At 41.6% G+C, this 18,671-nt stretch overlaps 5 protein-coding genes across 6 annotated transcripts; 1 reads left to right on the forward strand and 4 right to left on the reverse strand.

Annotated features, from left to right (window-relative positions):
- Positions 1-2: 2 nt before the first annotated feature.
- On the reverse strand, positions 3-2,238 carry BCIN_07g00880 (hypothetical protein). Of its 2 annotated transcripts, none has more exons than XM_001556032.2 (3): positions 1,617-2,238; positions 979-1,544; positions 3-714 (listed from the first exon to the last, which is right to left on the reverse strand). In XM_001556032.2, the coding sequence occupies exons 1-3, from the start codon at positions 2,087-2,089 to the stop codon at positions 566-568; spliced, it is 1,188 nt and encodes a 395-aa protein (XP_001556082.1). In that variant the 5' UTR covers positions 2,090-2,238; the 3' UTR covers positions 3-565. The 2 variants fall into 2 exon arrangements, with proteins under 2 accessions (XP_001556082.1, XP_024549596.1); XM_024693807.1 differs by having other exon boundaries at positions 3-893.
- Positions 2,239-5,351: 3,113 nt separating this feature from the next.
- On the reverse strand, positions 5,352-7,247 carry BCIN_07g00890 (hypothetical protein). The gene is made up of 5 exons (XM_024693808.1): positions 7,027-7,247; positions 6,906-6,971; positions 6,841-6,854; positions 6,671-6,786; positions 5,352-6,615 (listed from the first exon to the last, which is right to left on the reverse strand). The coding sequence occupies exons 1-5, from the start codon at positions 7,133-7,135 to the stop codon at positions 5,652-5,654; spliced, it is 1,269 nt and encodes a 422-aa protein (XP_024549597.1). The 5' UTR covers positions 7,136-7,247; the 3' UTR covers positions 5,352-5,651.
- Positions 7,248-11,109: 3,862 nt separating this feature from the next.
- Positions 11,110-12,673, reverse strand: BCIN_07g00900 (hypothetical protein). The gene is made up of 4 exons (XM_024693809.1): positions 12,355-12,673; positions 12,056-12,299; positions 11,673-11,996; positions 11,110-11,488 (listed from the first exon to the last, which is right to left on the reverse strand). The coding sequence occupies exons 1-4, from the start codon at positions 12,523-12,525 to the stop codon at positions 11,328-11,330; spliced, it is 900 nt and encodes a 299-aa protein (XP_024549598.1). The 5' UTR covers positions 12,526-12,673; the 3' UTR covers positions 11,110-11,327.
- A 1,233-nt stretch (positions 12,674-13,906) lies between these two features.
- Positions 13,907-15,090, reverse strand: BCIN_07g00910 (hypothetical protein). Its single transcript, XM_024693810.1, has 2 exons — positions 14,849-15,090; positions 13,907-14,792 (listed from the first exon to the last, which is right to left on the reverse strand). Exons 1-2 carry the CDS (start codon positions 15,021-15,023, stop codon positions 14,011-14,013), a joined length of 957 nt encoding a protein of 318 aa, XP_024549599.1. The 5' UTR covers positions 15,024-15,090; the 3' UTR covers positions 13,907-14,010.
- A 949-nt stretch (positions 15,091-16,039) lies between these two features.
- On the forward strand, positions 16,040-17,643 carry BCIN_07g00920 (hypothetical protein). The gene has a single exon (XM_001556040.2). The coding sequence runs from the start codon at positions 16,572-16,574 to the stop codon at positions 17,502-17,504; it is 933 nt and encodes a 310-aa protein (XP_001556090.1). The 5' UTR covers positions 16,040-16,571; the 3' UTR covers positions 17,505-17,643.
- Positions 17,644-18,671: the final 1,028 nt, after the last annotated feature.

Here is an 18,671-nt window from a genome sequence, read left to right on the forward strand (position 1 = left end):
TATGCGTCTGCGATGTTGCGTGCTTAAATTTTGCTATCACATCATTATTTCAACATCAACGGCTGCATTCATGAAGCATCACATTGGCTCACGGTACACATCCTTGATGTGCATCCTACCCATGAATGCGGGGCGATTCTGTCACGTCACACCCCGGGATGAATAGCGATAATGTGTATGAGGAAGGTCTGTAACGATGTAAAGCGAGTACAAACTCTGATATCTGTAAATGCAGAATCGGGGCCAAAATGAAACATTAGTTGAGATAAGAAATTGTTCGTGGAAACGGGTTAAGGATTGACATTTACGTGAACTGGATTTAAGCGCAAGTATGCCTAGCAGATAACACTGCATCTTTTGAGATAGCAATAGAATCTCTAGAGCTTGAATCATTATATTTCAGTATCAAGCAAGCTTATTGAAATATTTGAAGATAAGTTGATGTGTTCCTTGCCTCCTTGAATTATCTAGGAAGTCGTGGACGACCAAAGTTAGAACCCCCACGCTCAGTAGCTCCCCCAAAGCGGCCGCATCATCCGCTCCATCAAAACCCATCACTCCTTGATTAATCATCACGATGTCGCCATCCCAGGTCTGAAGTCACGTTTTGAACGTCATCCGCAACATAATCGTTTCCACGGTGTCTCTTACTTTGTTCCTCCTCTACCGGCAATATATCTGATTGCAGAGCTCTCTTATTCGCAAGAGAATTACCTGTTGGAAAACAAACGTTAGTCGATCAAAATATCATGAACACGCGCAGAGGGTGTCCAGTCACTCCAGTGTTCTGGAGTTGGTGACTGGGCTAAGGATTTCGAGTTTGAAAGTAATTGCATGGCTAAATTAAATTCAAAAACTCAAAGCATTCGACTCCCCTGATAAGTGATTCAAATCTTTCAGGCCCTTGTTGTCAGTCTGCAATTCCAACCACTGAAGCCCAGTATAACCTCACAGCAATGACCGATGTTGAATGCTTACCAGTTATTGAGGAATTCCCATGATGGCCCTTCAACTTATGATTACGGTACCACTTCCTTAGGAGACCGGTTGCTTCTTTGTTTGCACCCAGAAAATTACCAAGCATACACACTTCATCCAACTCCGCCGCAGAAGAAATTCGCTCTTCGAAAGATTTCCCATCAACAAACAGTACCCAAGTCCTCGTGTTCAACCATATCTTTTCGATACTCCATCCGCAAAGTATTCTTGTAACGTACGAGGACTGAGAACCTCGTATTTCACGGAAATAGGTAGAGTCTATCAAGTTAGCCAAGTAGATGATCTTCGCTTTCCCAATGCATAATTTTCTGTTCCGGGTTGATTCAGGGTCATATATTGCCTTGTCACCAGGATCTGAGAATATCCCGATTCGCTTTACATCAAATGCAAAACCTGCAAAGGGACACATCTGAAAGAATTTCTCTTCTCCCACGGTAATAAATTCTGGGAATTTAGTTTGTGCCAAATATGGTACGTCTGAAGTCTCATGCCTTTTGAGAAAATAAACTCTTCGGTCTTTCAGCGGGGGCATTTGCAAAATTTCCCTGCGGTACAGGCCAAATGTTAGTAATCTGCTTTTCTTCATCACTAACTCTATATGGAAGGACAAGACCTACGAGATACTAGGTATTGGCTTTTTTGACGTTTTTGGAACAGATTGAATTAGCCTTGGAGGTGGCACTACTATTGTAGCACCAACATAACTGGATGAAAGCCTGTTGGTTGTTTGAATCGCCGGATAATGATTCTTATTGTTCAATCGTTTATTGCGTACATAGTCTTGCGCAGTTATTTCATCCTTTTCAATGCTTTTGTTGAAGGTGGAAACCAGCGCTCTAGATAAATTAGTACTTGGTATCCTATCTGGATGTGCTCTCCTGACTGAGGGATACTTTGTGACTTTAGTAAGTTCTCTGAGAACGGGAAGTGTTCCATCATGGCGCAATATATCTTCTAAAAATGGCCGAACTGGGGAATCTTCCGACACTCTGCGATCTTTCACAATTTTCTGGATCTCAGGCAGAAGGACTGAACATAAACCAACAAAATCTGAATCATTAGGTTCCAACGACAAGTTGCGCATAGCCATGTTTGGTTCTTCTTATGGTTTCGCGTCTCCGTCGTACGACATTAGCAAAAAATGAAGAAGTCGGATCTTGGAAGATTTAACAAGATTAATTAATGGCAGACTTTCAATGACCAGCAAAGGTTGAATGTTCTACAGTGCCGGAAGTTTACGGTAGAGAGCGAAAATGGAAAGTGAATTCAATACGAAAAGCACCACATGGTCCGCTTTTGTTAACCGAGGCGATTATAACAATGAGAAAGTCCATCAATATTACTTGCGAATTATACTTTCATAGCCCATCACAAGGATTCACTGCCTGTAAATCGACTTCTTGGGAGCTTCTGGTCATAAATCGGAATGTGCCCGTGGTTTGCAAAATGGAATGTTCACTTTTCCTGTGATATCTGGATGGTTTCAGCCCTCGACTATGAATTTCAGTTTCTTGAAAAGTTTACATGAATTTACTGTACTGCATTAATGAAGCATATATCTCTGTTGGCAGTATTGATTAATTTCGTGGGTAGCTAGGTACTGTACTTGGATAAAATTTGGACTGTATTTGAGTACCCCCTTATCTCGTCTCAACAATTAGCGGAATTCACTCTGACAACTAGAGTTGTACCAGCTCAGCCCCTCCTACAGCCCACTCTAAAATTCAAGTCTTCCATCTTTGACCAGGCTTTGTTTGATGAGAAGAATACGACGCGACGGCGATTTCTTTAACAATATTTTCCTCTAGCTACGTCCGCTGCTGGAGAAAAAAGAAATTTTTGGGGGGCTGTCGAATATAATAAAACGTCTTTGCACACTGTATTATATGTGTGCTTATAGCATTCCACCCTCTTATCTTTATGAAAGGCATCTTCAAATATGCAAATCTTTTTGGCATCTCTTGGTAATGCATAAGAATTTCGTCCACCAAGGCCCAAGATGTGCTCGACATCTTATACAAAAAAAAAATGTTGCCTATAGCAAACTTAACAGGAACTATATTAATAAGAAGCAGAAAGACCGAAATTTAATTCGATCCTGATTATCAATCTTTGTACCACCTTCTAAGGTTCAATGGTGCCAGAGCCGAAGGCGATACGGTATCTTGTCGTAATTCTTACTAACAGAGTAGCTCGTTTCCGTCAACACCTAGAACCCGAACTCAAGATTTTAGTGTCAGCTTTCTCCTTATCCTAAATAGTGATATTGTAGATTTGTTATTTTACTAGAATTCAAAATTCGTAACACAACAAGACAGGTCCCGAAAAAAGAGATAAAATTGGCTAGCCTGATAAGCTGGATTGAAAGTTGCGACAATAATAACACCAGATCTGCTTCTAGTAATGCAGCCCCAATTTAAGTCCAAGCAAAAAAATTCCCCCAAAAAATGTCGTAAATTATGCTGTAATGCAAGTCGTTCTCTTCTCTATCATTATTAAGAAGGGCCATCTTTAACACCAGTCTAGAATGTGACAACCTAGCGGCTCGAACTTCTCAGATGAATAATGGATATAAGATCCTTTATTCACTGTGTCAGCAAGCCATTCGGTCTTCGCGTTACTGAAAAACACTCCGTTATTTAATTCTATACACTCGAAATCTCGCTTAAGTGTCTGACTAAGCAATGTCGTCCTTCCTTCACAAAAGGAGGCAAGCTTGAGAAGAAGCATCTGTAAAACTTCCAACTAATCAAACATACAGGTAAGCAGGCACTTCTCTAAATACTTTTATCGAGTAAGTCATTACTACAGTACGAGGAAAAACATTGACAAGTGAGAAATAAAGAAGGAGATCCAAAGGTTACTGAGCTGAGTTTATCCGATATCCCAAATCAAGTCATGGAATGAAGCGCTATTCATTGCTTAGTGCCTACTACCGATAATTTGAGTAAGCAATTTTTCCAAATGAAATGCTTTCGGGGTGCAGGCAAAGAAAAATATCATATCCGTGAGGATCAATTCTACTACGATCGACTTCTTGTTTTAAGGTCCATGTCATATACGTGGCTTTGATGGTAGCCATGTCTTTCTTTTTCCTAATATTCCTTGGAAAATCATATGTCTAAACGATAGAAAGAAGGGGTTTTCAGGGGCATTCATAGGCCTATGAACATCTTCGTGGTGTTGAAGGACGTGAATAAAGGTGTCATCAACCAACTTTTCCAACAGTCTTTCTACCTCCGCTGCTGCTACTTTGAACGTCGCAAAATCTTCTTCATCCAAGAGTTCGTGATGGATACTGTAGATAGGCAATAGTGCGACATATTTCGAAATCCGATGGACGCACTCTATTACCGTATCGCAGGGTACCTTTTTGTCCGACATCTCTAGAGCATAAGTATTAACAAGTGCGATTAGCCATAATGAACGAGAGGTTGCATCAATCATACGTAGAGTAAATAGACTCACTGGAGAATTTAATGAGCGGAAAAAGTCTTTGGGATAGGTAAATTTAAGTGACGACTTCTTGGTGCGAGAATTCAAAAACGATGATTGTGGCGCGGGCAGTAGGTGGAGAGAAAATGTTTTCTGAAAGCTTTCTATTCAAACTGAGCATGTGCGGGATTAATATACTTTTACCCTTTGAGCAAATAGCTATTCAAATTGAACAAAACAAAGCTGTTCCTGGGCTGCTAGTTTTGAGGAGAAGGGAGAATAGAAATACAAAGAATCAATTGAGAAAGCCGTTATGCTAAAGAAAATTGAATAGTATCACCGCGTTTGCCATGGGACCAATTATTTGTCTAATACATATAGGATATAAGAGCAATCTCAATGTTCTATGCTACACTTAGATAATCAGATTGTCAGCATCAATTCGTCGCTTAGAGTTGAGACGAGATAGGGGGAGCCATAGAGCCCACTTATTATTATGGGACAGTTTATTCTGTCAAGGCACCTAAATGATTTCGTCTCTTGAAATCTTACATCTAGTCTGATAGTTCATCTTGAACAGTTAAATATCAGAGTATGAAGCTTAGCACGCCTCTACTGGAGACTCGAGAGTCTTCAGACCTTGATTTATATCTTCAGCAAGTCGCTGTTGGTATATCATAACATACAGAATGCAACTAGCATGTTTGTGGCATACCTTATTTGCCCACAATTTATCATTATCCTATATGAGATAAATCCACCTCCCATGGTAGTAAATTAGCTAGTTGAATAGATCATCATTTCCACAACACATAACCGCAGTGTAAAGGCTAAAACAATCAGCAGCTTTTACAACTGAGCATCTAATCGTACATGAAATCACAAGAAGTAATTCATCTGGACAGTTTATACATGAATAAGAAGTATTGATAAATTGGTATATAATAAGCTGCTAATAAAAGTTCTATTTGAAAAAAGGAAAAAGATACGTCATCCACTCTCCCCATCTATGGAATATATGCGAATGATCGAGCTAGGGAGCCAAAAAGCCGTTGAATAAGTGTGCGGCTCCAAGTATATACAAAAGAATTGAATAGATTGAAAATATGTGAAATAATCTGGAGATATATAGATATAAAGGGTTGAATAACATTCTTGCTGCATCGTCATGAAATGCTGAAGCTCGACCATTGCTCTTCTCATGACTAGACTGGATTTTAATTGGGATTACACTGTGAATACCAGATGCTATATGCGACACAACTTGTGCCAGCAACGCAAACAGTACCTCCATTCCAGCCCTGTCCACCACATTGGTTCCACTCATTAACAAGTGAACCGCCAGTCGAAGTAGGGCTGGCGCTAGTCGTTGTTATAGTCGTGAGGGTAGAGCCTGGAGACGTTGTAGTAGCGGAAGTGGTAGTTGAAGTAGTGGTGGTAGTAGTGGTGCTAGTAACAGTGCTAGTAATGGTGGTTGTTGTGACTGGTACCGTTACCGCTGGCTTTCCAAGATCCGCATTGACTGCATCGAGAAATCCGGGATTTGCGTAAAGTTGACTCATATCCCACATCATTATGCCTCCGAAACTGGAGAAACTCTTTGAGTATGCGATGACGCTTGCAAGGGCAGCCCCAGAAGTGTACCCGGCTCCAGCTCCAGTGTTGGATGGTATGCCCAGCATAACCTTGACATTAGGGTTCAGGGATACTGTCTTGGCCCAGTTGTCCCAAGTGTCAAAATTGAAGTTGTTTTGTATTGATGCACTGGAGACGAATGATTGCACGCCACAGTAATTGTTGTAGAATTGCACCCAGACGATATCGAACGCTACTGTTCCATCAAGCATGGGCCCATCTGCGGCATCAGGGTAAGGGCACTGTGGAGCAGCGGATAGAAGCCATGTTTTGGTTGTATCTGTATCCATTAACGAGCGGAGCTGATTTGCAAATGTAGGCATGTTGGATACCGTGCTTTCGAAGTCAAAATCAAAACCATCTATCACAGCGGATCCGAAAGGTCGGATATCGCCTGAAGTATCAGGTCCGAACCATGACCAAAGGTTATTTGCTGCAGTTGTGGCAGCTTGTGTTGATGTAAAGCCGCCCTCGGTATATGTGGCCCCGCCAACTGATAGCATAATTGTCTTGCCATATGTTTTCTGACATGTAGTAATATCGGCTCTAGATTGGATGATTAGATAAGGTGCTCAATAAGAAGTTGAGAACTTGTACTTACTCAAGCTCTGAGCAGTAAAATAATGTAGATCCTGAGATTACCGTGCATGGGTCTCCCTGATTGGCAAAGTTGAGTACTGGGGTATTGATAGAACTTAAGAAAGCGAGTGGAATGATCTACGATATTGGTTAGAACATTAAATAGGGATTTTTATTAGTGCATTTCCGTACGTTGATTTCCGTATCTTTATCATGTTAGCTTTGCTAGTATATAAAATTTGGCAGAGGCAACTTACTTTGGCAATAATATGAAAGCCGTTGCTGAACGTAAGCTCCAGAGCCCTGTCCGTATGAGTTTTGTCCTTTTCCGAGTTAATACCAAATTCGCAGATAATGCTAAAGTTCAGGTAAGCTCACCCCAATAGACCGCAACATTACTCTGGGAGGTCGGATCAAAGCCCGCCATCACAGAAGGAATACTGGCAATAATGCCCGCGAGAGGAGCTAGTGCAGAGAGCGACGGCATGATTGAAGAGATAGTCCAAGTCAAATTGTAACTCTAAGCCTAGAATGAACTGAATAGATGTTGATAGTTTCGAAAAGTCCGGCTATCGAAAGTATAAACTTTGAGTGAAGTCTCGTTGTTTGTTCGAACCACTCTTTGGATGGTATTCTCGACCTTCTTATACTTACTTGTGTTATCTTCACAACCCAACACTCAGGCAATTACGCGGCAGTGCATTTGTGGCTCCCCTCAAGGTGACCACACGTTACTCAGATAATTGGCGTTAACAAACAGCAACTTGTCAATCATGTTGCAACCAAATATTAACTTTACAGTGAGTTTTTGAAGGCAAGAGGTCAAACGACAATATCGATAATTTCCCAAAACTGGGATTCCCACATTCCAACCATTGACGCCCACGTCCATTCCTCACAGAGGTAAGGGGTTGCTAAAATGACTTCTCAATAAGGAATCCAATATCCGCGAGGTTCTACTTGGGATCTACTTTTGACTGAAAATGTGATATAACGCTCTCCTCGGGAACAAGAAAAAGCTCCAAGAATCATCACGGGCGCGGAATTTGAGGAAATCAAGGAGTTGGATCCTGAATGACGGTGGTTAAGTTGCATGTGAGAGACATCTGGAATTACCTTTCCCCGGCACATGTAAAACATTGGGTATTAAAATATGGAAGGGGCCCTTCTTCTGGGTGATAAAATGCCCGGTAGATCGTCAGGGGTCCAAGATTGCCGACAAGCCACTTGGTGGGATGAAGGAAAAAGTGGATTTACCCCAGCGGTTAGGAGAAAACGACTTCAGCTTGAAGGACTTCAATGAAACGCATGATAAAAAAGCTTGTTGTAACGTTACTCGGTGACCTGATCAGGCATGCTGTGTACAGTCGAGTCGGCCCTGGACAGTATTCCAGAGTATATGACAAATGTTTCAGTCCGTCCATTTCGGTCAGAAGACTTCTGCCGAAGGAATGAATGATCAAATTTACCGACAGGTACTTGCGATAAGCAGATAAGGAAATGTGTACCGGCATACAGTTCGCGTGGAACATGAAAAGTTTGTCTGCTTCGTAGTAATGCTTCGTCATATCACTGTTCCACGAGATTATGTTTTTTACATCGTGATGGATGTTGATAGTCAGGCGTGTCTGGTAACCTTCCATCGCCACCCCAGTGGATGAGAAATGAGGTACAAACGACCTCAGGAAGACTTCGGCATTAATTCGGGCGCTAAACCTATGTTTTGCTGCCAATCATGCCTGGCTGAGTCCTTGGGGCTTGGAGTAAATTCCAAATCTATTTGCAGAGTCTGGAACTTGGAGGGTGAAATTCTGCTCAGGATAGTCTTGGGTTTCGTCGGTAATTGAAGAGACATGTTGCAGATACCATACCGTCATCAGATGAGCTTGGACCCCACAATGTTTGAGTTCGACGTGATACTTCTGCGCGTGAGATGAGAAGGTACGTATACACGCAAGCATAAAGAGTACGGATACAACAACATGCGTGGAATAAAAAGCCAAGTATCTGGCTGCTCGAAACTGCCGGTGCTTGTATCGACAAGGAACCCTCGTGAAATCTTTCGCAAACGGCCATTCTGGTCAAGCTTGATGAGAGATTCTGTGCCTCATTTGTATGGCAGCAAACTCTAGAACATGCATTTTGTGATCACCGATCGGTCCTGAGGGTTTGAGTATGAGACAAGGCGATAACTCAACAAACTGGGACGTCAAAGTGTCCTTCGTTTGCTGGGAACACCAAACTCAAGGTTTGGAGGCAAGGTAGATGTGTGATGTTCACCCCGTGATTGATGACTAAACAAGCTTACCTCATTGCTAAACTCAAACTTCACGTCCATCAACTTTACCCGAAACGTGTTTTCTTCAACAACGTTCGAGATCTAATGTTACTTCATATAATCGTTCAGCAGCTGGGCTCATTCTTTATTCATTTTAGCATTCATTCACTCAGAACTTCTGACACAAGTTGTGCTGTGATCATTTCCTTTCTCCCTATACAACTAGCCCCTGTAGCATCATATATATGGTGAACAAGAGAAGGGGAAACGCAATAAGATCCACAATTACTGACGAAATCTTCCAGAGTTGTTTTTTCCCTTACTTCTCATGATGAATCTCAAAACAAAAACCAACAATCACAAGACACGCCAAAGAAATGACCGACAAAAGACGAAAGATTAATATTGATGCTTCTTGAGATTTTGCGGGTGGAAACTCAACTACCTAGCCATTTCTCAATCGTTCGGTTATTAGTTCAGCTTTCTCTTCTTATTGAGGGAGGGGGTATCGAAAGAGACAAAGCTATCGTTGTATTCGAACACCTTTTGCGGCATCTGCGCATCCAATCCGAAAAGGGTGGTCACTATTTTTCAAGGGGAGTCTCGCGAAGCGTTAAACTAAGCGTAGCGTTACTGCTATTTGAACAGGAAAAGCAACATACAGAGACCATGGAGATCCTCAATATGAGCGAAAGAGAATCTCACATCAGAAATATCAAGAGCTTTTATGAGACTCCCGAGCTTCGAAAATGGGAGGGAGTTGAGTGTTCCAGGAGGAAGCGCAAGTTACCAGCCACAGAATGCATAGGACATATTAATAGTTCGCTCGTACAACTCGATCATATCGGATATACATATCAGATATAGATATTCAAAGACGACAAATCATATATATAGCATCTCATCCCTGTATTTCGATGCAAATCGGCGTATTACATGTGATTAGAATTCATCATCCGTCGCTACTTCACGTTTTAAAGGAATGCCATACCCCGCTATCCGGCTCAGAAATCAATGACAGAAACCATGGAAACAGCCTAAAGACTAAGTTTCATATTCAATTCATCAACAGTTCTCTTCTAATAAACACTTGTGCCTCACAAATCGTACGAATAAATTTTTCCATTGAAATTAGATCGTGGCACGCACAGTGGAATGGGACGATAACCTGATCTCGCTTACCATTGATAACCTCACCTGAGGCATCAGCAGGTCATGCGAAGCGACGTAGATTGACAAGATTAGAATTTATGTAGGTAGTAGGTAAACCGAGCAAAGAAAAATAAGAGTGATTCTCCAGTATAGATTTACTCGCAGTTAATATAGTGATGGCTTTGGCAATATCATTTCACATCCACGAAATCTCTAATTTTCGTAACTCGCTCGCGACCATGCGCTTTATTCTGTAGATCCCCACTCAATAGTGGAACTAAGAACTTACGTCTATTGTTCACTGAACTGTATACCGGTATTGAAGAAAGATAATGGAGACGATATACAGTGTATAGGCAGTACCCGTGTATTCTGCCACTCAGGAAAATAATCAAGAAATGCGTGTCTACTCCGAAGATTTTGAAGCTCTGGGAGTCTCACAGGCGAGGGAGTAAACTACAGGTTTTATTTTCTCGATTTTTTCTCTTGCTTTCGATACCAAGCAGGTACCTGTGGTAATATCAAGCCCATTCAGTCTATCTATAGCTAGTGCTACGCGGACTATGTCTTGCGCCTCTGTGTATTTACTTGAATAAATTTAATGAGAAATACTAATTAAAGTCTACCTCCCCCGGATAGTTACTCGGGTCTGCTATGATAATTCGCCTTCCTGTACAGCAAATAACGGGCACATAAATTTATTTGATGCGGGGTGCATTTACACCTGCAATGGTACATTGCATCTATCTAGTCCAGTTCTTTTAAGATAAAGAACGGCAAACTATTATCTTGGGAAGATCAAGGGGTAATGCGGAATAGATAATAAAGAAGCATAGCATATTCTACTACGCATACTACTTGCGTCAACTCTCATCTTTGTGGCTCGGCATTCAGACAGGTGTTCAATTTCGAGCCAAATCGGAGAAGGGGGCATCTTCCAACCATCAGAGAAATTGGGCATTCATCAACACTCAATGACAATTCACGGGATGTCAATTTCTATAGCCTCTACAAATCGAGGGTTCAATATTTGCTTTAGATCATATTATTTTGTTTACATGTGCTAAAAAAAAAAAAATAACCAGGCTATTGTAGTCTTCTATCCACCGCTAATTTCAATAGCGTTGAGGTGCTTGAAACTCTCGATATCGCTATTAAAGCCTCTTTAAAGCCTCTTGTGTATCATTAATAGTACTCTTCGAATCATACGTGCAATTAATATCCTTCGTTGAGCCTGCGATAGCACACTTCAGCCTAGGGGTATCGGGTTACGAGAATATTTCCTCATCTTGCTCTCTTTAGTTTCGGCCAATCCGTATCGAACGCCGCCGGGACCATTGATGGTTTCGAAAGAGAAAGACTTCAAGTTCGCATTGTGGAAACAATTTCTAAAAGGAAATTTAGAGGCTTCTGTAATGAATCAAGTTAGCTGAGTTTGGTTTACATTCGAGGACTCAAAATAAGACAATATAGTATGATCCGGTTTGAGATAGAAGGGAAGTCCAATACTTGGTACCCGCTGAAGCTTTCGCAGACCACCGAGTTTGTTTTCTCATGGAAAGGTCTATGTGAGAATATAGAGTGAAGAACTTACTGCCACCCAATTCTGCTTCCAACATCGTTTCCAAAAATCCACCATGTGACACAATTACAATCTCGTATGGCGCATAATATTGGCCACGTATCGAGAAGCTACCGTCTCTGATATCATATATCACGCCAAGACGAGTCAATTCTTGCACGTTCTTAGCGATTTTGAAGAGCGATTGTTTGACCTTATCAGCCCGAGATATATCGCCGAAAATCTCTTTGTTGTGCTCCCAACCAGGCTTGATGAGACTGAAGTCCATTTTGTGGCCAAACTCTTCTTGTAGCTTGGCTATTGGACTGCCTGTGCAACAGGGGATGGAGCCCCATTCTAATGAAACAAAAATCAGTCAACATTCTTAGAACAATGAATAATGCAAACTTTCATACCACGAAGTGCATCCCAGGCCGTGGTTTGGATGTCTGAATTTTCCATCGAGAATTTCATTACATCTCTGAACGTAATTAAGGTGGTTTCGATAGCGCGGGTCATCGGAGAACAAAAGATCTGCCGAATGTTGCGATTTGAGTTCAGAACAGTTCTAACTTGTTCACACTGTCTTATTCCGTCGAATGTGAGCTTAGGATCACAAATCTGGGCACGCTTCTCGAAATCTCCGACATTGGAATGTGCCTGTGAAGTAGCAATTAGCTTCTTTTCTGTATCACTTATAGTTCGTGGGACTTGCTTGTCCATGTCTCATGAAATGGAATATCACGGGACGGTCGGGACGCCCTTCTCTTGGAAGACTTGCGCATCCTTCGAATTCATTTGTTAAAAGCGTAGACAATCGTGGAGGCATCCGTCTAGGTAATTTTTGGTCTATATGAGAGACTTCAGTGGTAGTATTTAACTCCATGGTTCATGTAGTAGAAATGAACTCTTCGTTACTTAGAGTTTCAATGTATAAAGATGGTACAAGTAATGAGATAAAGAATGATTCCCGACTTGGCTGATCAAGTGAATATGTACAGAGGATCTGAAAAGAATCCAGAACTCGAGAAGCCAAGAAAGAGGTTGAATTTTTATGGTAGGTACTCGAGTGAAGTTGAATGTCCTTAAATAAACATAACTGTTAGTACAGCAGACTCTTAGCGTCTTATCAGGATTTTTGTATCGATGAAACAGCATGAATAGATGAGTCATGCTTCACAAAAAGCCAGAAATAATTTAAATGAATAGACTGAACTCCATGAATGAATTATTTGATAGAAAAATTTGATTGCATGGTAGGGAATGAGGTGGATCTGGCATCTCTGGGTAATGAACTGCTACAAAGAACGTGAATGTCACGCCTAGATCTTTGAAAATTGCGTGGAAGTTTACAAGGCTAGAGAACTCACAGAGCAAAAAGTACTTGCATCTCTGAGAAGTAGTTCCATTTCTTTCTGGATTTTTAATCAGATTTGGCAGCGAATTAATGCTTGTTTACTGCATGCAAATGGCTACTGGCAGATGAATCATGGTTCATGTTTGAGATACGATGTATAGGAGGCAAATCAATTCATCTCGTGAATGAAAACTGATCTCTTGACTGTCTGTTTACGATACTTACAATTTGTAAGGAAGCCAAAATGTAACATTCAAAGGGCGTAAGAGAGGCATTCGTATAAAATTCAATAGAGGCATCTTATTAATGTTGGAAGCCGAAAATAAACAACATGGCGACTTGATTTTCCTCATAGATGGGCACAATCTTCCATACATCCTTTCCCTTTCAGTTGGGTCAATTATAACAGGCTCAAAGCAAACACTGTAATTTTGCTCACACTTGATCCACCAAGTTCAAAAGAGGGTAACAGTAATGTCATGATACATAAATAGACACTGGTAACAGAGACAGCACTAAACATATTAGAAATCGAGGTCGTATTCTTGAGGAAGTTTAATGCTTGATCCAATAGCTCTGGCGCCGGCAGTATAAATTTGGAATCCTTGCAAACACAACCGATCCAGCAATCCGTGAAAACATGTTGGGCATAGTTGGTTGAGACCTTCGGGTGATGAAATTTCAGCGTGGCTGGATAGACAATACCCCAAATTATAAATATTCATACAAATTCTGAGTGGTGGAGTTTGATCGTTGGCTCAGAAATTACCATAGTACGCACAAAATTTCAAGAAGGCAGGCACACTCGGGTAGTCAAATTATTGATATCATAGATTGAGATTGTATCTATGTACGAGGAAGCAGGAACGAATGGCCATCCTCCTATAATGACACCGGAGAAAAAAGCTTTTGCTCAAAAAAAATTCCAATACCATGCTGCAGATTTGCCAAATCATATAAAACTAAAATTCAGCAAAGTCTATAAAACTATCCCCTGGATAAAGTTTCTTAGACTTAGAGAATTAGATCATAATCATCACCGCCAATTCTTGTTCCAACAAGAGAGAGACCGCTCAAAGCCGACATCAACGCTTGCTCATCCCTAGCTTGTCTTTCTTTAAGCCTTTCAGTACGGGCCTGGTATTCCTGTTGATACGTTGCCTCCCAATCTGCGGGGTTTAGTCCATGACCGTAGAGATCCACCTTCTCGTCCGCGTTTGATCTAGCAGTCTTATCGGCAAGCACAAGCGCTTTCGTGTCCCCAAGCTTGCGACGTTCCATCAGATATTCCATGTGGTCCATTTTCCCCTCCTTCGACTTTCCGGTCCTACGCTTCTTGACAGCACCTTCCGACGGCTTGGCTTTAGCGTTAACAACCTGGTCCCTCTTCTTCCTTTCTTTCTTCGGCTTTGTATTGGGTGCGTTGACAACAGTGTTGCTCTTTTCCTTTCGTTTGCGTTTCTTTTCGGTGGAGTTCTCCTTTCTCACTCTGGAAGAATCGCTTTCAAGGGTACGTCGCAATTTCTTTACATTACTTGGCAAAATTGGTCCTATGAAGGCTTCATCTTGGCTTGAGATCTTTTTGCTTTTGTTGATAGCTTTGTCGGTGGCGGATTGAAGTGCTCGAATCGCGGGTTGTAACATGCGTGCCATCTGAGCTTGCTGATGAATCTGACCGGTGTTCATAGATGAGTGTGATTTATGCCTCGATCTGCGATTTTTCAAATTGCTTATGATTCCGCCAACGGAATGATCGAGACCTGACATGTCGACATCATCATTCAGATTATTATTTCCTGATTTGGCTGTCAGATAAATGAGAACAAATTTCATAGCCAAAGTGCCATCTCACCTGGGGAGCCATTGCTGACCTTGAGGGTTTGTAAGTTGATCTTGAGAGAAGCAGTCTGAATTCTGTTGTTGTCTGGGTCGCGGTCGGCATACTCTGCTTGGATCTGAACAGAGTTGCCTTCCATGTTCTTAAATGGAAACATGGACGAGGGAAATTGTTTCGCAGGCATATCCATGCTTATTTCTTAAGTGGCTGCATGAGATGGTGGATAAATGTTGGATGTGTATTGTTGATGGGGAAGCAAGAAACAATTGGAAGGTCTGTTAACCTACGGTTTGTTCCCGGCGAAATAGCTCGCTTAAGCAAGCAACGGCAGGACAACTTCCGCTGTCATTCACTTTCTATGTTTTGAATCTTGAGAACAGCGTGGGCAAACATGAAGAGTAAGCGGCAAAGCTGAAAAGTGCTGATGACATCCTCTCTTTGCGTTATCAGTGTGTTGATGATGTTCCACCTGGAGGATCACTGCCAGGTTTCTCAAACTGCATGACCGTTACCTAGGTATAGATAAACTATCTATTCCAATCCAGTCGACATATGAAGTTTCTACTGCGTTTTTAATCCTTATATGGTACTGGTTCAGAGACAAGAGATGAGGAAACACTTCACCTTCCTTACATAAGTATATGAGCACCTACAGTTCGTGGGAGATGGTCTGCTTGATGGACTTCACAGAATTTCGCCTTATTAAGGAGAAGACCGATCAATGTATCTACACCTGTGAATATAATTCAACATAGTTGAAGGTTACACAACCCTAGCCAATTGCCGCCAGTGCAAAGTGGTGCCCTGTACTAGAGATTTCCAGAAATATTGTCAGAAATATTCCAATCGCCCTCAATAGAAATCTTTCGTGTATATGATGGAATTTTGCGAATGATCGTTCGATATTGTTGCGAGGTCAATTCTGAGAGCAACAGTATCTAGTACGACATAAGAAATTACTTCATGTCGATTGGATGAAGTGAGGATAAACTATAATGCTGATCCAGTAGCGCAAATCTTATCTAATCTTTGAATTTGCCACAAGATCAGCCTGTGACAATCAAGCAATCGATTCTTTTGTTGCACATCTAAAAGATGCCCTCTACGTGGTTAAACATCGGCTTTATCTAGACCACATGCATTGCCGAAACACCAAACACTATATATAGGACCATGAAACCTTACCACCGCTTACATCCATCCTATGGTGCCAAAGTCACCATTATTTTTACTCCAATGCAATTTAACTGAAGACACGTTCGAGCGTTTCCACGACTGTCAAGGGGAGGAATAGTATATTGAGCTTCTGAATCTCTCTTATGCCGCGAGACATTCTGAAATCGGTAAAATTCAACAGATAGAGACCAAAGATAATTCTTCGCACCATCAATCGGCAGTATGACCAAACCGAAAGGAGGTTGTAAATACGATGGGGGGGGTTAGCGTGGAAACTTGGTGGGGGAATGCATGGACCACAATATCCAATCCGATCGATATCACTCCCTCCAAGCGGAATTAGATGGAGATAATGGAATGTCTTCGTGGAGATATACTGTAATTCCGAAACTCAATGTGAGATATCAAGCGTTTGCCTCAGCTGTGTTTGACCTGACTGTCTTTAAACACACATATATATATCCAGTAGATGATCCGTTCTTTATTGTACACATCACATCCCACTTCTTCCCACACATATCTCTCTCTATAGAAGCCTCAGAATCATTTCATCGCGACAATCATGAGCAGAAATCAACACATTTTCATGACCGGAGCCACTGGCTACATCGGATCTGTTATAACTGAATTTGCCATTGCAGAAGGCTACACAGTCCATGGACTTTCTCGATCTGAATCTGGAGATGCCAAGTTGCTCAAAGCCGGAGCCGTGCCAATTCGAGGCAATCTTACTAACCTCGATGTTCTCCGTCGCGAAAGTGCCGAAGCAGATATTGTCCTCCATCTTGCGACTGATTATCATATTACCAAAGCCAACGCTAGCTATGATGCCGCGTGGCCAATTGACAAGGCGGCAGTTGAAGCTATCGCAGATGGATTGGAGGGTTCCAATAAACCACTTGTTGTGACCGGTGGTACATTATTTGTCTCGCCAAATCCAGATGGTGGAGAGACTACGGAAACTTCTCCGGTAGATCCAGAGCCTATCAATAATCGTCATCAAGCTGAAGCTCATGCTCTCGAGCTGGCAAAGAGGGGAATCAGAGTTATCGCGATACGATTGGCACCATGGGTTTTTGGGAGAGGGGGCAGTGGAGTCAAGCTATTCACGGGTATCTCCAAGCAGGCTGGCGAAGTGATGTGTGTAGATGGAGGCAAGAATTTCACGACCACTGTTCATGTTGATGATGCTGCACGACTCTATTTGCTGGCTACCCAAAAAGCAAAATCGGGAGAAGTGTTCAATGCTAGCTCGGCTACGGATGTTACTTTCCATGAAATGTGGGAAACTATGGCCACGGCATTGAATGTGCCATTGAAACATCTTTCTACTGAGGAAGCCATCGCTAAGCTGGGTCCGATCATTTCAAAATTCATCTCGATGGAGAATAGGGCAACGGGGGCGAAAGCTAGAGATATTTTAGGGTGGCAGTCCAATGGAATGAGTATATTGGAGGAGATTTGTTTGACCTGTTCTCAAAGTCAGGAAGCTTAGTGGCTTTTCTTAGTGATATTGCAATGGAATTATTAGTGTGCTGAGTATAGTTATGTCTAGCCATAAATCAGATTGTTTTGAGATCCAGGGGTGTACACAAAATGAGAAGTAGTGAGTGATAAACTTTAAATTGTTCACAATTAAGGGAGTAGGCTAGTGGAATGCATGTATTATTGACTATGTAGAATTGCTGTAGTGATCTAAATCTAAATCCTGAAGTGGAAGATATTATATGTGCACATAAGGTGCACGTGCCATATCTTTCCAACATAAAGAAAGAATTCGTGGTAAAATTAATCTCCAGGCTCTCAACAGTCAACTAACTACTCAACATACAGTATGTCCACAAGTCCAAGTGGCACACAGCTTTGGGTAACCCTTAAAACTCTTACCTAACAGCTACTCCAAAGATTGAGATTTGTTCAATCTGTTTCCATAAGTGCTTATCGATCTCATCCACCTTCCATTGTATCTGCTTGCGAGTTCCTTGATTCTGTATACAAACACCTTATTACACATAAAATTTCAGACAGTGACGCGGCAGTTGTTATACAAGGCAGACTTCAAACCGTCAATGCTCTCAATGTGCAAGTTGCTGAATTCCAACATATCTACATGATGACACTAGGTATAAGAATTTCTTCTTTCCCCCTGACTATACGTCTCTGTCAAATCATGAGCTAACCTTAACTGAATATCCCGTTTCTACTCCAAAGGACTTCACATAGCAAACTTCTTATCCAGTCGATTGAATCCGAAGCTACTCGAGCAAATATAGTATTCCACACTTATTTGAAGCATTTTTATCCGAATCATATGTTACAGTGCAAGCCTGCTCCATTTTCCACAAATTGGAAGCAAGTTCTAATATTACAAATACTAAAATTCGGGAATATCTTCATGGCAGAGGACAGACATACTCTCTTTACTTGACGCATATTCTTCCAGGCCCACGATGTTGCAACGCAGTTGATACTAAGACACTGTGATGAAATCATACTCTCATTTCTTACACTGACTATTTTCTAGATTCTTATGTCTTCCGCCGAAATTGTACCACCGACTTACCTTTTCTCGAGTCAAACGTCTGTTTTATTTCTCTGAGGGCTCATTGCAAATCGATCAGCATGCATAGCTATTTATATTCCGAAGAACTATCCACGTAAC

This window comes from Botrytis cinerea, chromosome 7 (assembly GCF_000143535.2).
Source record: "Botrytis cinerea B05.10 chromosome 7, complete sequence".
Taxonomy (NCBI): domain Eukaryota; kingdom Fungi; phylum Ascomycota; class Leotiomycetes; order Helotiales; family Sclerotiniaceae; genus Botrytis; species Botrytis cinerea.